Raw genomic sequence first — 19,102 nt, forward strand, 5'->3', positions numbered from 1 at the left:
CTGCGAAAAGTTGTTAACAGTTTGTAAATACCTCGTTTTTCACTTTAACACTTACTTTTGGCAATTTAGGCATTCACATCGAAATCGGTCAAACCTAAATACATACATCCGTACATACATATGTACATATGCCTGGGCGCAACCCCAATCTGTGACAGTTCAGTTAAAGAAATCTGTGTGTAAATGTCATTTGGGGCAAAAGTTTTCTGTCAGCTGGTCTCACTTCTTTGGGCGTTTTTAAATTGATGACTAAACGATCAGACGGAGTTCTAGGGCGCGATTGCTAGCTATTTCGAGATGATTGGAGTTTGCCAAATACATACATACATATATATGTATGTATATGGAATACCTGTAGCCGAGGGAATGCAGTTAGGCATTAAAATACTGGTCCCACTGTTCGCTTAGAACAAGCTTTAATGCGTTTACGGTAATAGAGACTAAGCGCCAACTCCAAATGGTCCATTTTATTAATGATTATTTACTGCAAATCGGCATCTCATTAGCGACTGGTGTTAGCACAGAAAATGGTGGACTTGTGCAATATTTTGGCTGAGAGGTAAGGTGGAAGTGGTAGGCGTCTTTAACTGTAAAACATTAGCTTTGTCTAACCGCATGTTTACGTTTCTGTATGCATGTATTTTTGTATGCTTTGTATGTGCGACAGCTTTACATTTGCGTATGTAAATAAATGATCTACTTGGGAAGCGGAAATGTTTGGGTCACATGCAAGCCAGCGCCGTTTTGATGTTCCGAAGATTTGATGCGGTAATAGGAAATTTTTGAGAGTTATGTATAATTATGGAATTTAATGTAAGCTATCCGACAGGTGAGCTAAAACCGAAGAGGAAAATCAACGAAACACAACTACATATGCATATACGTGGGTTGCCATTTATATTTCGGGATTAGTAAACAAAAACAAATATTAATAATTGAAAATAGCTTTATTGATTTTCGAAATATTTCTCTTTAAGATCTGTACACTTTTGAATGCGTTTGAACCAATTGCCAAATCAATTTTGCCACTCTGATTGAGGTATATACATATGTATCTCCAAAACATACGTTCTGAACGCATCAACCGCTTCTTCAGGTCTCTTTATCTTTTTCGTACCGGATAAAAATATTTTGGTGCTAAGTCAGGACTATACGCAGGATGACTCATATAAGTCGAAGTCCAATCGAGTGCTCTTTACTTTAGGGCTCATACGCGTAAATCCACAATTCATCATATTGCGCTATTCAATAGATGCATTTCGAAGCACCGTTACCGTTTAACATTTCTCACTACCAATGTCAAATTTTACGATAAAGTTGCGATTTTCCACATTACAATACTAGCGTTGCCAACTCCCGAAATATAAAAGGTAACCCACGTATACATACGTACTAAGAGGCAGATAGAAAATGGACAAAAATCAGAAAGAAGCTGTTGCATACTCACATATACCGTACGCTGACCACATTATGCGTAGCACGCCACCGGAAATTAAAGTAATTTCGAAAAACCCAATGCTGATATCTCTGAACAAAAGAGATTCACGCACACACAAGACTAAAAGCCCAGTTGGCTGACAAATGTGCTTACATACTCTACTTGTACATTTTACTTAATGTTTGAAAGTATGTATGTCCCACTACATATTAAACATTTAAATTGAAGTAATGCAAAATATAAAATCGAATGCAAATCAGCACTTTGAACCTATTAGAACTGCATAAACTAAACTTACTGTTATTTGCGGATTTCTCATGCAACAACCATGTGGAGAGTTGAAAGAGCGCACTTTTAATTAAACCCAAATCGGCACCCGAAAATGTGCAAACAGCGTCTAATTGAGAAAATCAATTTTGTAAATAAATTTTTTTGTATGGTTGTATGTGTGTGTAAACAAGCCGATTTGTCTTTCAAAGTGCAAAATACATTTCATTCACAGTCCTCAATACGAACACAGGTGACGAATGCACGAAAAGAGTACGAATGTGCCCATGCAAGTGCATAAGTATGTGTGTGATGGTGTATAGGCCCTTCGCATCATTTTTTATTTATTTACCGCAGCCGAGAGAAGATAAAAGAAAAGCAATTATTATAATTGCAGGCGATATGCAGGCAACTAATTGAAGCAGCGTCGTAAGGTAGCCGAAGTGCAATCAAAACACAATAAGAAAATCTCGATATGCACATGCGCGCATCCAAGACAGCGATGATGTGTGTGTCAGTGTGTGAGCTGGTGCATTCAAGTGGACCAGAAATATCTGTGAATGCAGTGCATTGTTCCGCTTAATTATCTTCAAAAATTAAAGAAATGCAACGACCGCAACACAACAACATCATCAGCGGCATCGTGGCATCGGCGCAGGCGCAGACGCAACCGCTCCATCTTTAGGGGTTAATGTGAGAAAACGCACACAAAACCAACACCAGAGAGGTTTGGTGACTGAAGCTGTCGGCACAAGTGCACCGACACCGGCACCGCGCGTTCACTCGTTCGTTCTATTCGCGAGTTCGTCTGCCGCATTATCCTGTCACTGTCAATACGAGCTCATTTGTCTTCGAGGCCGCTGCTGCGCTACTTCTGCCACCGCCAATCTCTCTGCTTCAGCGGCTGCTCGCATTGTCTGCTAATGGATCGGCGGCCAACCAGCGAGCGCTGTGCCTCAGCATGAGCTGCGCTGCCAAATTTGAATGTCTCGCATCGATCTTCTATGCAGATGCATTGAATTTCTTTTGTGCGCGAATACAAATCTTCCACTCTGCTCATTTAGAATGCATTTACAGTTGCAGTGAAACGTCAATCAAAATCCGCTGCCGCTGCCACTGCACCTGAGCTGTCTTGAAATCATTTATCTTTTTCCATTGCCCCTTTCCCATTGCCGTCTTCGTTCATATCCATATCTATAACTAAAGGCAAGCCCAGTGTTTTATTGTTGCTTTTGGTTTTGAGAAATTAGATCCTAATTTGCTGCCGCATTCGATTAAGGCACTCTTTGAGGTTTTCATTATTATTTCAGACACACAAACCTTTATTTACGCATTTACTCACTGTGGTAATTATCAGTTTTGTTAAGCCCTTGCATTCCCATACTCAATGTATTTATGTAAATGGGAATTTATTCGTGCGAATGTACATACATACAGGTACATATGTATGATAGGCCTGTATGTTAAGTAATGGTTCATTTGAGACGCTAAATATAAGGCTTCGGCGCATATGAATACAAGTATACAGTACGAAATAATATAATTAATTTCGTCTATTTGTATTTATCCCTAAAGAAGATATACAAGTTTGTATTAATGTTGCCATAAAATATTTAAAAACTGCATAAAGTATATACATATTATATATATACAAAGTGTGTTCCAAAGTAAACAGGACTTTTTGAATCGAGCGCCCCCTGGTAGCGCCATCTATATGTCCACTGGTGCGTTAGAATCTGCCATCTTTATCGATTGTCCAGTGAGAATTTCATGACATTTCATAGATTGGAAGTGAAGTTATTTAAGTGTCAGTAAGTATGTATTATCGGTGCGAAAATGAGCTTCGAACAATTTTGGTTTAAAATTGGTAAAACTTTTACCGAAACGTTTCAATTGATGAAACAAGTTTATGACAATGATTGCCTATCCCATAGCAGAGTGTACGAGTGGTTTCAACGTTTTCAAAGTGGTCGTGAGGACATAAATGACGATCCACGTGTGGGCCAATCAAAATCCGTAATCACCGGAAATTCCATCGAAACTGTGCGTGAATTAATCAAAAATCAGCCGAAATCATCATTGAAATTCATGAAAATGGAATTGAACATCTCCAAACCATCGATTTATTGCATTTTGACCGAACATTTGGGCTTAAGAAAGGTGTGTGCACGGTTTGTTCCGCACAACTTGACTGAAGACCAAAAATTGCTCGGAATCTAACATACGAAGGACATCATTGTGACCAATTATTTGACCAAAAATCACATGTTAATCATTAACCACTCCCCGTAGTCACCTGATATGGCACCGTGCGACTTCTTCCTTTTCGGAAAAATGCATTTGCCCATGAAAGGAAAGCGTTATGCAGACGTATAGGCCATTCAAAAGGCTTGCATCGGCATACTGGGGGCCATACCGGCCAACAAGCTAAAACACTCGTTCGACATGCTTTTGGACCGTGCAAAAAGCTGTATTGAAGCAGAAGGAGACTATTTTGAATAAAATAAATTGATTTTGCCGAAAAAGCCATTTGATCTGCTTTTTTTTAAGTCCTGTTTACTTTGGAACGCACCTTATATGTACATATATACATAAATACTAGTAAATATTCAGCATGTCAAGCTGAGTGTCATCTGTTTATCTGGCCGTCTGATATACCCAAACTAGTTCTTCAGTTTTCAAGATATAGATCTGAACTTTTACACACGTCCTTTTACCCATAGAAGCTCCTCATTTGGTACCACCGATATATCAACATCGCTGCCGCCCGAAATTAACCGTTTTTACAAAAATGTTAAAATGAGTTGGCGGGTTCCAATATACATATTTATCTCTAGATTTATAAAGTGTTTGTTGAACTTCGACTTTCGAAAATTTCCGATAAATGTTTTAAGGTCCATAGACCTATCTGCTACCATCGATTTTTTATTTAATCAATAGCTTTGTCATATTAAAAACATACTCGTATAACTGAAAGTGATTTTTATTATTTTAGAATATTCAAGAAACAGACTCCCTTCACACAAAACCGCCTGTGGTTGTAAGTTCAGGTACCATTTCAACTCACAAATAAAGCGGAAGTTTTTCTCTAAAAGTTAAAAGTATTTGTATATCTCTTTGACAGAAGAACCCGGGTGGGTATTACTAAGAACATATATAATAAACCTTTGTACGTACTTAATTACATGAATGGGTATTTCAGTCCACATATACATTACATCAAATTAAGAAAATAATACTTCTAGATACGTACGTATGCACATACTGGCAGGATACTGTAATTGATCCCAGAGGTTTGAGTACGCGTAAGCAATTTGGCAATCTTATACTACCCTAATGCCGTGTCAATTGATGGGCTCATGCATAATCGTAGCTGTGTACATAAGTATGCTTAGGTGTTTACACGAGTACATATGTAAATTCTCACAAATGCATTTGGAAGTGTTCAAAGGATGAACCGGAAAACTGAATTTTTCGAAAGAACGCATACTTGCACGAGTACATGTTATGAAGAACCTCAAATCAACGACCATTAATCACTTGCATGCATACTCATTTGCAGCGGAGCGGAAGACCTGAGATCAATTGGAGCTGAAGGCAAGAGCCGCTTATGCTCGTCGTCGATCGACAAATGATCAATAGAACTGACCACATGACGTATTTTCACACCTCTTCCACGCGAAATTTTAATTACATGCAACATCTGTGTGAGTGTTTCCGTATGTGTACGCGAGAGTGGCGCATTCATCCAGTGAGTGCGTCCAACCGAAGGGAGAATTAAATAAATTCGTAATTATGCTTCAGCTATTTTTATGCATCTTTTCCGCTTTTATTCAAGCCATTAAAAAAACTTAATGTTTTGGTGCCCAAACCAACTATGTTCTACTCTCTATGCTCGCTTCTAAGAACTATAAAAGACATTGCTTTAGAGACATCGAAACAGTTATAGGATTGTGTTTTGGCGACCGAGGCAAAACCGAATATTTCAGATATCATTTGAATAAGGCCAAGAAAATGCCATAGCTTGCTATATTACTGAGAAAGGTCCACGTGATGCGTGTGTATGTGTGTACTGTGGCTGTCGCTTCGTTTGGCTTAAGTTGGACCTGCCCATAGTTGGGTTCAGATGCAAAAGCGTTAATACTCTGATGTGAAGTTGCACAAACTTTCCCATGGGTGGGACTTTGTAATACACTTGTGATATTTGTATATCTGAGTATACGCATGTCTACACATCTCCTTATGCTGATATTCACCGAGCCCATACTTATATGCATAATGTTCACATATACTACATGAGTGTGTTTGTATATATGTATGTATGTGCAAGGAATGATTCGTGCGTATATGGACATATTTGGCTTCACGGCCATGCATTGGATAAGTTGGCCGCTGTGCGCAGTGCGAGCCCTGCTGTTACACCCGTACATTGTGCGGCTCGCTCGGCTCTAATATGTTAAACATCTTCCACCGGCCCAAAAACAAAATGCTAAATTAGATTTTTAATTAAAATAATTTCGTATGCAATTTAGATAATCGCGGGCAGGAGTGCGCGCGCGCAAGCGCAAACCCACTCACACACACCAACTCGTAGAAATATGCCGGTATTTGTCGAAAGCGCATGCAACACTTGCTGCGTGCGATCGGCCGTTGCTGTTTCTGTTGTTGTTGTTGCCTTCATGAGGTTCGCTAAAATGTTTTCGCTTAGCGATCTTTGTTGTGGTAGGTGATTCAATAGTGCGGCAGTACGAGCGGGCGTAACGTCAGGGCGTTTACTAAAACAACAGCAATAGCTGTACCAGCACCGGCACCAGCACTAGCAGCAGCAGCTACAACAACAACAATAATAATAATAACAAAAGCAACAACAAGCATGTCCGACCATATTTTGAGCTCAATTGCCACTGACCACGTAAGTATTGCTTCCATACATCGGTTGGGAACACTCCATTAACCCGGGCCACGAGATGGATGCGCAGGCGGCCGATTGAAGAAGCCAAGCAAGCATGGCAGCAAGGTCAGGGGCGACGCGTTCGTGTAGGCACCAGCGAAGGAAATATTTAAATTGATCATCTCCACTTAATAAAATAAGAAAATCGGCAGCAGCAGTTGCATGCATTATGTGGTCTCATGATTCTTAGCTTACTTTGCGTTTGGGCTGCTGCTTCTTCGCTTTTCGCTTGGCCCAACACAGTTCAGTTCTGAACGATTTTCATAATTCACCATTTCATATTGCAATATTATGGCAGCTGCTGCGGCCATTACTCTGGGAAGATCGCATCCGCGGCAGTTGGTTGCGCGCAGCGCCCGACCTGATTTTACATGTGTCCATTCCCAAGCTGCCGCTTGCTCGGCTTCTGCGTCTGTATCGGCGACATGGTTGCGGCTGCGCTAACGCCCATTTGTTCACTGACGATCGGAAAGATCATACAGCCTGCATGGCCGGTTGGCCCTGATTCCCATGGAAGCCGCTGACCAACTCAGAGGCTGTGCATGTAATTAAGGTAACATGTTGTTGCTGGGCCACGAAGCCTCCTCTGCACTAAGTGCAACCACGACACCAACACAAGGCACTAGCTGCTGGTTGTTGGAGTCCAACAAAAAGGCAGGCCGATTTCTACAAGTATGAAATTCGTTCTAATTCATTTACTCAAACTGCATTTTTTGCTCATTTATATTAAGGCAAATCTCCTCGCAATCAAGAACACATGGATGAAGGTTAAAATAGAAACTACAACAACATACCGCTATGATGAGATTCTGACAAACTACCAAAATGCAAATGACTGACGAATATGCACGATGATCCTTCGTTTGAGAAGAAAGTGAGCAATAAGTCAAAAAGGCGCACAGATAATGTTAAAATTAATCGCCAAGCTAAAACCGAGCAGGTAAAAAATCAACTCAACGCAGTCCTAATAAGAACTCTGGCGCCGAAGTGTACAAAAGAACCGTAAAACCCGTTAGTTTGGCAGATAAGTGCAGCCGGTTTTCTTCCTTCTAAGTCAATAAATTATTATGCGCACAGGAGTTCTTGATATGTCAACGTGGATTTCAGGTATACTTATGCATAAGTGTACATATGTATGAAGAATATTGCTATTTAAACGTGGGTTTCACTGAGCTGTACACTACTCGAATAAAACTGTACTGTTTAATAAGTAGGTACTAAAATCTTGGATGAATGTTACGCCGCTTTTTGTTGTTGTCACATATTGTTTCGTACATTTCTCAAGAGCCGTTACCTGCTGCGGGGTGACAATTAATAATGGCAAATCTTCTAATTGTTTTCATTCGTTTCCACTCAGTGCCGCATGTGGCTGCCTTCTCACCTGTTCTGTGTGCGTATGTCCATGCATGTAATATTAAATGTGACTTTGCTTTAATGGATTTGTAGCCGCTGAGGAACCCCATTGTTCAGCGAAATCCGTTACATTTCATTACAGTTATGCTCTTATAACACAAAAGCCTGTGGAACAAAAGGGTCTTTTATTACAGAAATGATGTCGATAGACTCGCGAAAAAGGTGCATTTGATCTTTCAGAAGATACTTTTTGATGCCATTAACATACACAGAGACCTAATATTATGTATGAGAGAACTTTCTGCAGTAAAAAATAGTTTGAAAACTATAGCCAAACCCAGAAACCATTTGTGTCAAACCGAACAAAGAACTTTCTTCAATATTAGGTAAAGGCTGTGTTTTTCTTTGTTTCTTTTGCACTTTATTCGCTCGTTGACCATTTACCAAACCATACATTTCTTTAACGGGTTCATTTCCGATCCTAATCTACACTTGTACACCTCACTGAATTCCGGCATATTTTGAAGCGTTCCCATGACTCGAAACTCCTCGTAAGCATGCACGTCGGTCTTCATGCGTCGCACCTTGGAAGCGTCATCTCTGCCGGTGCACCAGGTTTGGGCGAATTTCAAAAAGTATAACTGCTTGTTGGTCAAATTCACACCGGGTATGGGCTTCTTGTCCCCATCCAGTTTACCGTAGCTATTTAGGTAGGCGTGGTACGAGATGCGCGTGCCCACGTTGTCTGCAATGTTGTCACCGGACGTGAGCGTGCCATTTGTTAGCACACCATGGAATATATACTTGTTGTACTGAGACTCCAAGCAGCGATAGCGCTCCTTGAAATTGCGCAAGGACGCCTCGGTCCACCAGTTGAGTTTCTTGCCATCGTAATCATATTGATAGCAATAGGAATCGAAGCCGTGTGCCATCTCATGACCAATTATATTGCCAATGCCGCTAAATTTGATAGATGCTGGGTATTTCAGGTGATAGAATGGCGCCTGAGAAATGCCAATGCCTATGAAGACCAAATTTAAAAAGTCCGCATAGTAGGCATTCACATCGCGCGTTGACATAAGAGGCGGTATTATCGCCTTATTCACCGAACGCATACGTACCCTGGCACGATTCTTCTCGACCGCTTGTAAATTCTTATACCAATTGTCGCCAATCTGCACATCTTCATACACATGGTTGATGACGTCACGGTGCCGCATTTCGTCAGAGTAGCCGACAGTGATGTCCATGGCGCGTAGCTTCGTCTTCGCATTCGAACGCGTTTCGTCGTCCAACCACGTGTACTTGCCCAACAGATCGTAGAAGGTTTCTTTAATGTGTTTCGCTAGTTGTAAAATATCTTCCCGTCGTTCGGCGTCGTAAACATTATCAATAAACCAAGGAAGCAGTGCGTAATTGAAGTATATACTCGTATGCTCCCGACAATTACTCTCCATTGACTTATCACTCGTTTCGTACTTCCATAAATAATAGAATTTGGCTATTGTGCGCCACTTCAGATAACTCCTCAGAGTTTCTAGATCGGATTTTTGCAAGAAATTTACAAGGGGATCTACATCGGCGATGGTATTTTGCATTATCCAGTCATTTTTCGCGCTTCCATTGAATGCTACTTCGAAGTAACGTGTCCAGTTCAACAAGTTGTCCTTGTACTTCAGTTTGAATTCGCCTAAAGTGAGTTCCTCGCTTTCGTTTCGTCTGTTCGAATGCATTGTAAGATTCTTTTCAAAATCGATGACAAGCTTAAATTCTTCGTTGAATTGCCGAAGTTCTTCTTCATTCTCAATTTTAAAATCTCTTGTCATATTCTTAATGTCGATGACATCTGAGTTGCCCAGAACCTTACCCGAGGCACTTAGCAAAACGTCGAACTTGCGACTCTCTGTATCATAGTGTATTTTAAGAGGAAGCAAAGGATACACGCCATAATGAGACAAGAAGTTTATGTTGATCCAATCAAATGTTTCATTTGATTCTCGCTTTTCATTCAAGTTGAATGCGAATTCGTCCATCTCCAAAAGCAGCTTATAGCCAACAGACATATCCTCGCTCATACGCAAGCATGATGCAAAAAACGCCTTCGCCTTGGACTCCGCATTATCCAGTTTCATTTCCTTCTCGGTGGCATTTTTTAAGAACTGAGTGAGCATTTCATTAACGGAAAACTGCATGCCGTTCAAAAATGTGTTATTTCGAGAACGCGCCGGTATCAATTCGGCCTGTTTCCAATTGCCGCAAGCGTATTCGTAAAAGTCTTCACACGGATCCACGCTCTGGTTCATGCTGGCCAACGTGAGCCTGCCAAACTCCTCCAAAACCGCGTACTCGTCCATTTGTGTGGGCAGCCGAAAGAGCGCACTGCCCGTGCTATTGAGTTTTGACTGTGTGTGGCCTGGCCGTTCCGTTGGAATGCTCATCGCTTGCGCCACACGCTCAGGCCAGGGCCATGGCCAATCGACGATTAGTGTAATGATCAGTAACGCTAATAGACCATGACATGGTGATGACATTTTTAAGCTTACTGCCGCTTTGGATAATTTCTGCTTAACAATGCTCTGTTCTGTTCTATGTGAATTCACACAGTGCTCACTCGCAACTATAACGCTTCTGTACACCACGAAAGCTTATGTACTTCTAAGCCACCACTCCAGCTTGCGTTTTTGGTTTATATGGATTTTCGCCCAACTGATTTCTATCGGCTCATCGGCTAAAATCATTGTTGTTGGCAGTCGGTTGGCCCAAATTCGAATAGAAATAGAATTTATGAAAGTAAGCAAGCACACGCTCATATATTTGACTATGCTATGTGCTATGCCGGCTTGACTATTCTACCTGAAAATATACACGTGTGAATGTACTCGCTTCTGTTCGTATGTGTGAGACGAGTTTGCAATTAAACTTTTAATGCGCGGCCCACCACAAAATGCTCATTATGGCCTATTTTTCATAAACTAATAAATTTATTATTTTTTGTATGTATCTAATGTGAGAGATTGAGGAGACCTCATTTATTATTTTGAGACATCAAAATCAGCTCACCACAGGTTGGGTTCTTCCCAAATCACTTTTACACTAGGGTCGCACGCAGCATTGAATTTCGCCTCACTTGCGACTTAAACTCTCTTTCAAAACTCTGAAACCGCAAGGCCGAAATGTGTTCTAATGGTACTAGAATTTGCAAGTCTTATCTGATAAGTTATTTCCAAATTGTTTATAGATTACAGGGACCGACGAGCTTTTTTACATTATGTTTTGCGGGACTATTTAATTTGGAGAAACAACGATTTAGCATATTGACAGAGATTATGAGGTTCTATCAATTTTCGCGTGTACATTATCCTCATTCCTCACACATCTTTGCAATATGTGGAAATGAAATATTTCAAATAACAAGATAACCAATGCTGTGCTACAAAGGAGTCTCACACATAGCCTTTCAGCAAAACTTTTTATCGATCCCATCTGAAGAGCTACGTAGAAATACAATACTAGAAATCACATCTTAGATTTTTTAGATGTATCTGCTATTAATGGGACGCTTGCGGATATTGTAGTACAACATGCCATATTTTGATCAGAAAAAAACTATGCGTATCTTTCAAGATTAAATCGTTACCGAAAGACTAATGGATTCATCTACCAAGTCCAATCATATCTGAAAAACCGTCAGCTGTTTAATAATACTTGCAGAGAGGTAACCACTATTAGGCCAAAACTTATCACTTTAAAATTGTCTTGTTTAAGGCCCGAACCCACAACGCTGGGTAGCGTGCTTATACATCGCAGCACCCAAAAGCAAGATCTTTTACGCTTTGCGATCAGTGGCAACACGACATTCATTACATGTACATATGTATGTACGATTGGTGTTTTGAAACTGAAACTGACGTGCGACTACATATAAAATGCTTTCATTGCAAGCTTTGCTCATTTCTTCTTGCTAATTTCAGCTCATAAAAGCACAGCGTTACTAATATTGAGGTGACAGCGTCTTTCCGCGCAAACTTCCATAAATACATTTTATGCTCGTTTGATTGATGCCACTCAAGTAATAAATACAAAACTCACCTAAAACACACACACACACGCACATATGCGCATATGCCGCTAAGATTTCGACATGCAAATGACTTGTTAAGGGAGTGTTCTTGCTATTCCAGACATCTTCGGCTCTTACTGCCATCTCACCGGTGTTGGGTCAAAGAGCCATTTGGCAATTAACCCAAATTGCGCCGCCGTTTGTTTGTTTGTGTGCATTGATTCACTTTCCTTTGCGTACACACCAGCACCACAAATAGACGCGCATTTGCGCATGCGTGACTTTCTGCGCCATTAACTGACCCATTTTGAGATATTCAAATATCTTACTGTAATTCGATCTGTCATCTGCGTAAATAACCTGAAACGCTGAGTAAATGCCTTCATAATTCATTTGCCGAAGAGGAATTTAAAAAGAAGCAGCACACATTTTATAATTTTAACTCAATTTTGCGAAAGTGAGGAAAACGTTTTTGATTTCTATTTATGGTATGGTATTAAAGTATAACTGTTTATTTACAGACATAATCCCTTGAATTCTCCCAACGCTTAAAACGCGAGCCTTGAGTTATTCAAGAGACGCCCGAAATTACAATCTTGCGTCGAGTCTTTGGATGTGCCAGAGCACGCTCCAATTTTAACAAACTGTTTTTTATTTAATTGAAATGTCTGCTCAATAAAAAGTATGCAATTACTTCATAAAGTGAATAAAAATTATTTTTTTCTTAAGAAAAAATGCAGAAAATGAAGAGAGGGTCAAACAATGTATGGATGTCTCGAAGTTTTAAGCCGTTGGCAGCTGCGTTCGAACAATGATAACCCTGTCATTCGCTGACGCGTCTGCTACGTGGTGTTGGAGCTATGCAGGAACTGATGATCCACGCAAATAACTCTACGTCATAGGTACACACATACATACATACATATGTATATATAAGTATATACGGACATATGAATATATTCGTATGCTACACATATCCAATGGCGGGTACTCAGCTGTAAAGTCGAAATTGCAACGTGGCGCAAACTGAGCCAATAGACGCAAGCGATTGCAATTGTTGAAACTTAAATTAAATCCTTTTTCAGGCTCAATTTGTTTCATCCACAAGAAATCTGTTTGGTCTCGCAAAATCCCGTCACACCATTCGACACAGCGACAACGTAAAACACACACACGCTCTACAGGTACATACATATGTGTGAGTTTGAATAGAGAAATCCGTTGCCACCGCAGACGTGAATTAAAAAATCCTTTTCCTCAAATTTACTCTTAAAAAGCGATACACCTTTCCGAAACCGCCACTGCGGCGATATCCTTTTACTTTTACGCGCACTTTCCCTTTGTTGCGAACGACAAAGAGGCGAAAAGAGCCTTAACGCAAGCTGTACCAACCAAATGAAAAGGGAAGAATGTAACGAATGATGCCAAAGTAAGACATTTGAATTTGCTCGTCGAAGCGTTCGTCTTTCTTATGTATTGGCGACCGACTTTTTGTTACTTTTTGATTAAGATTTACTCATACCAGCTTCAAAATGATTGACATATAGGCAAACAAGTACACACCATATGTGGCTCAGGCTTTGCTCTAAAAAACGTAACGGCTTCATAAGAGAGGAATTCTGGTTGCCATTTTCGCTACAGATTCAATTACTCGTATACTCGATGAAAACGTGTATGAAATTATGAATAAAGAAATATTTCCACGGCATCAAAATAGACATGTTTTGAAGTAATTTAAATTGCTTTTGCCTAACTATTCGATAAAGTATTGCTAAAATTCTCTTTGCTGTCTTAATTTTTCAAAGAAAAGTTTGAAGAATGTCTGTAAAATGAAATATGATTATTCAAATAAAAATTCATTTCAGTAACAAGACGAATTCCAGTCGTGATTCAGCCAGCAAAGAGCAGAGAAGTTGTGGGGCCTGTATTGTGCTTTACTGAAGATTGACGTCTTCTATATGCAGAGAGTATTATTAAGAATATAGAAATTTTGAAACATTACAAAAGTTATAAGACTTAATTTTAAATAAAATATTTCGGAAACATGACCACTTCTTCGTGCCGATTCGGCAGCTTCGCTGCACCGCGGTGGCTACCATCCGTCCACATGTTAGTTTCTAAGAGAAAATTGTATGTGGAATAGTTTATGCTTTATAATTGTGAAGATATTTATGTATATGTTTGTTAGGTGCATGATTTCTGCCAAAGGTGTTGCGATGCGCAATTACTGTGCAACTGAAACGCGGGGCTCATCTCGAACATCTCGAGTCGCTATCGAATTGCCACCGAGTTTTCATTTCATAGCATTGTTTGCCTCTTCGAGAATTCCTGCACATGAAAAATTGCTTAGCACGCGTGACGTACTCACATATGGACGACGTTGTGCATATGTATGTTTGTGCATTATGTCAACGCTTGTGTCTAATGTCAATCCCTTCGTCATAGAAGCACCTTTGCTTTCGCTTGATCTCATTTGCTGGCAAAAGCATCTGCCGCCGCTTCCTTTCCCTTTTACCACCAATACAACAACAATAGGGTCGCATCTTAACAACATTGCCACGCGTCTACGTTTGGCTTCCTGTGCGGCGACACTGCTCTCGCGCACTCCACACACATGCATAAGGCAAGTAAGTACTTGTGGACCTACCACTCCGCGTTGTTTTTTATGCTTCGCAACCCTTTCACTTTTTTACAAATTGCTCGAACATCTCTTTCTCTCTGCTGTCTTCTGCTACCGTGTTCCGTCTTCCGTCTGCCGTTTGTCGCCTGGCCTGTGCCATATGGCTTGTGGCTTATGTCTTCCCTGTGAAGGAGTTAAACGTTTTCTTATTTGAGCGTTCAATTTTCACACGCGTGTCAGACGCCTGTCCATATCCGATTGCGCCGCAGCTCCAGCTCTGGCTTCGGCGAATTGCCACCTTTAAAGGGGTGCCAGCACTCAGCGAAGGGTGTTAATGTTTCCTAATACTTCCGTAATGTTATGCTTAATCATATAATCATATAATGCGCCGGCTGATATGAGTAGTTAGAATGTTTGAGTGTGTTTTTTAAGCATTTACATGTGAGGACCCAGAGACTTCTGGACACACATTTGTAAGACATGTAATATTTATTTAAGTATTTAAGGGGTGCTGCACTTTGAGAAGTGATTTATCATTAGTCGTTAAATTAACCTAATGTGATTATGAAATATGTATATTATACGGTGGAACGATATTTCATAAGCGTGGATTGTCAATGGCAAGTTCATTGTATTGGTGTACAGTGATACTTTTACCATATATCTAGATGGTGGTCATAGGATTAGACACCGAACTTCTCTCACTTCGCTGAAAGTTAAAACTTGGCAGAGAAATGTAAAAAAGTAAGCTGGTGACCAGGGATCCTGTGCTTTTTAGAATTTTATTAACCTAACTGTAACACAAATTAATTAAGACGCGTCTTATAATCACTGAACTTGGAGTGCTAGTCGCTCCCTCTTTCTATGGCTACAAAGACTCAACATTCATTTTACAAAATGTCGTTTCACTTTTAGAAGCGGTCTGTAGGTTGTTGGAGCTCCTCCAGTTAGTTTTTGCACTACTCCATAATCTAATGGAGTATCCACCAGATGAGTATGGGAAAAGAAGGCTTCGTAAAACTCATTCGGCCATTAACGAAGGAATATATCGTATACACTCTTTCGCAGCAAAATTATTTAAAGCACGAGTGCTTAACTGTAGTTCGACTTTTGCAAGTCGCTTCCAAGACACTTTATTTACCAGATTGCTATTTGATGAATTAATCAATGTCAAAAAGTGGGATGACGGCGTAAAATTAACGGCAAAAACATAACGATAATTCGATGATGTTGTCATTTTCGCTTTAGTCATAATTCATCGCACATATGTACTCGTATACCGCCTATTTCTATATGAATGTAGGTATGTATGTGTGGTGTGAGCAGCAAATCAGAAAAGAGTTAATCATGAAAGACGCAACTGTGTGCGTAAGTATGTGTGTGTATGTTTAATGGTAGGCAAAAAGGGTTGTGAAATATTAACAACAAATAAGTTTTAGGGCAAATTTTGTACGAAAACCCGAAAAAGGCAGCCCCGTTGGGGTGAAGTCGCATAACTTTTCGAGAAGGCTATGGCAAGTGGCAGTGGCACTAATGTGCTACATTATGGACTCAATGATAGGCGTTTGCATTCATGCAGTAACATGTCCATATGTATGTACAAATGTTGAACACAATTATGTATTTATTAAAAAAGCAATTGATCATTAATGTCAATGCAAGGGAGGGCATTACCACTCTGTCCGAATTTGTCGCCATACTGGACACATATTAAGTTAACTACAATATTTAAAAAGAAATCATTTCGTCATTATTTTTCAGAGACGGCGACATCGAAGGTTCTCGACGCATCAAAGGGGCTTTTTATACACTGCCCCTGGCATTTATCACCGTTCAACTTAAGCTCAAACTCACGAACACCAGCGCCAGCGCCAACAACAACTTCACTCGCCGTTGCTGCAATAAATGCAATGGACAATCAAAATGTACATTATAACGGTATTTACCCTTTACCCCTACCTGGTCAACTGTTAGCCGATGTCACCAAAGGTTCAGAAAACACACTTCCCCAAGCCGAGCTGCAGCCATTCCAGTTGGATCATTTGGAGTATATTAAATCAATTAACTCCGCAATGTTAGCGCAAATCGAGGAAAATAACTCTTTGAGCACTCAACTAACAATTAACAAGCTTCCGAGTTTATTTGGCAGTTTATATAATCAACCTAATGGAAGTTATATAAAAAAAGGATTGCATAATAAACTGTTTCAGCAAGAGACTGAAGAGGCAAGTGGAGTCACTGCAGAAGCTGGGAAATCCCCAACGCTTCAACAGGTGTTCGAAACTGCCAGGTCCAATCGACTGACGACGTTGTCTATACCTCATGTTCGTCTACCATCCGGTGAACGCCTAAATGACTCCCTCATCCCAATGACCCACGCAGAATCAGAACCCACAAAAAAAGTGAATGGCAATGTTTCCCTAGCAGCTCTTCACAATATTCAGCTCCAAACGCCGCCATCATCTTCGCCGCAGCAAATGGCCGAACTATTTCTGCAACCAACGCTGTTACCTCAACGCATGCTTCAGTTTCCACAGACCCCGCCTGTTGCGACTAACTTAAAGGTACCCAAAGTGGGGCAACCATATCATGATAACTTTCGCAATCAATATAGAAATCAAATGTCCAATAACGCTGACACCTTGGTCTCGGCCGCCGAATCTCTGCAATTATACAAATCCATATCAGAACACCAACCGCCTCTGAACAAAGTTGGGTTGCAAACCAAGAGTACAATGACAGGTCCTTTCCCATTCAGAAACGACCCAACCACAGCCAACTCGGCAGCAGTGGCGACTCCAACAAATATGTCAGCATCGATGGAAATGAAAGCGCAACCAGCAACAATGGGGGCACTAATTAATACGTTTCAGCCTTCATTTATCTCCATACCTCACACATCATCAACAACTCCAATGTTCGCGCACCGGAAGCCACCTCCTCCACCACCCTATTCCCTTAAACACCACAGAGACTGGAAAGTAGAAGAAACGTCATCTCACGAGACGTCTACATCGGCGCTGCCGTCATACGTTAGAAAGTCATTAACCCAGAATGCCAACAACACTCATGGTGCCGCGTCTAACGACCAAACGGCGAGACTTTCTCAACTAACGAATACCCACAAACACACCCACAACCAGGACCACGTCCACAATAAAACCAAAAGCAAGCAGAAACAAAGGCAAAAGCAAAAACAAACACAAAAATCGAAACAAAAGCAACCAGACTATGAACAGGAGTGCGTAACATACACATCCTTGGGTTATACTAGCAATGGAGAGCAATTGTTCGTGCGGCATTTTCACGAGAGAGATCGTCTCATACGAGAGCATCAATTAAAGCATCGCATATGCAACACCTTCAGTGCTAACAACGACGATTTTGATGGTGATGGACGCGGTCGGCAAACAACTACACATCACGAAGAGACGACAGCATGTCTGGGGTCACCCGGAATCCGTGAAAGCCTTGAAAGCGTCGCGGTAGCCACAACAAAGACCACGTCAGCATCGACTGTTGCTGTTGCCGTTGCTGCTGATGCTGCGAATGGCATTGCCTTTGTTAATAACGCTAGCACTAATTCTAATTGGCATGGTGTCTGCCGTAGTGTTGATGACATTGTGCCGCCACTGGACCAAGACCAAACCGAGCGGGCGACAGCGACAGTGGCAGTGGGTGCTCTTGCTGGCGTTCGTATCGACGACACTGCGGCTGCGAGGGATGATTTGGCGCGATTCGAGGAAATGACGACACGAGACAATGCACTAATCTCAACGACCACAGACACGTCCCCCAAAGTCATGGATAGATGCGCGCCCCACACGCAGGTGACGAAACAAAGAAGTGCGAATGTTCCAATGGCAGGTGAGTAGCGATGAATGAACAAATTAATGCAAAATGTAACACGAGCCGATTAATGAAGTGAACGAATTTTGGGCGGGGGACGCGTGTGTTATTATGCATAAATGCAGTTATACGAGTGCCGCAACTGCAAAATGTGCGATTCAGCTTTATATAAGTGTGGATTGATGCGAGCTTTTTTATGGGTTTTAATTGGTGGGCATCAATATAGAAAAGACATAGCGTGAGTCCTTTCATTGTTGAGAAATATCAACAACGTTTGAAAGTCCCAATTGGTAATTCGAATTTGTTTTTCTGATAAATTTATTCTAATATCACCTTGTTTAATTAAATTCCTTAAGTCACACTTTTTCACAACCTTGGCACTTCGTGAAGGCCTGACTACTTTTCGATGGTCCGTGAGCTCAAAATCAGACAGGGTATAAAGTTTTCTTTAGTCTTGCAGAGACTATATGCAAAACAATTTTTGCATTGGTGTGTATTAAACGTAAGAAATTCCTTAATGCTCTCATTCTTCAATTTTTTTTTTTTTTTCGAACAAAAAACGTA

General features: G+C 40.8%; 2 protein-coding genes across 2 annotated transcripts in view; one reads left to right on the forward strand and one right to left on the reverse strand.

Annotated features, from left to right (window-relative positions):
- LOC120769684 overlaps positions 1–19,102 on the forward strand; it is a 46,388-nt gene that overhangs the window by 2,897 nt on the left and 24,389 nt on the right. Inside the window, exon 2 of the mRNA XM_040096806.1 lies at positions 16,451–18,556. Coding sequence (XP_039952740.1) covers positions 16,451–18,556 — 2,106 coding nt within the window. The remainder of the gene's footprint in view (positions 1–16,450; positions 18,557–19,102) is intronic.
- Positions 8,450–10,363, reverse strand: LOC120769688 (endothelin-converting enzyme 1). Its single transcript, XM_040096814.1, has one exon. It carries the CDS (start codon positions 10,361–10,363, stop codon positions 8,450–8,452), a length of 1,914 nt encoding a protein of 637 aa, XP_039952748.1.

The sequence above is a fragment of the Bactrocera tryoni genome, chromosome 2 (assembly GCF_016617805.1).
Source record: "Bactrocera tryoni isolate S06 chromosome 2, CSIRO_BtryS06_freeze2, whole genome shotgun sequence".
Lineage (NCBI taxonomy): Eukaryota > Metazoa > Arthropoda > Insecta > Diptera > Tephritidae > Bactrocera > Bactrocera tryoni.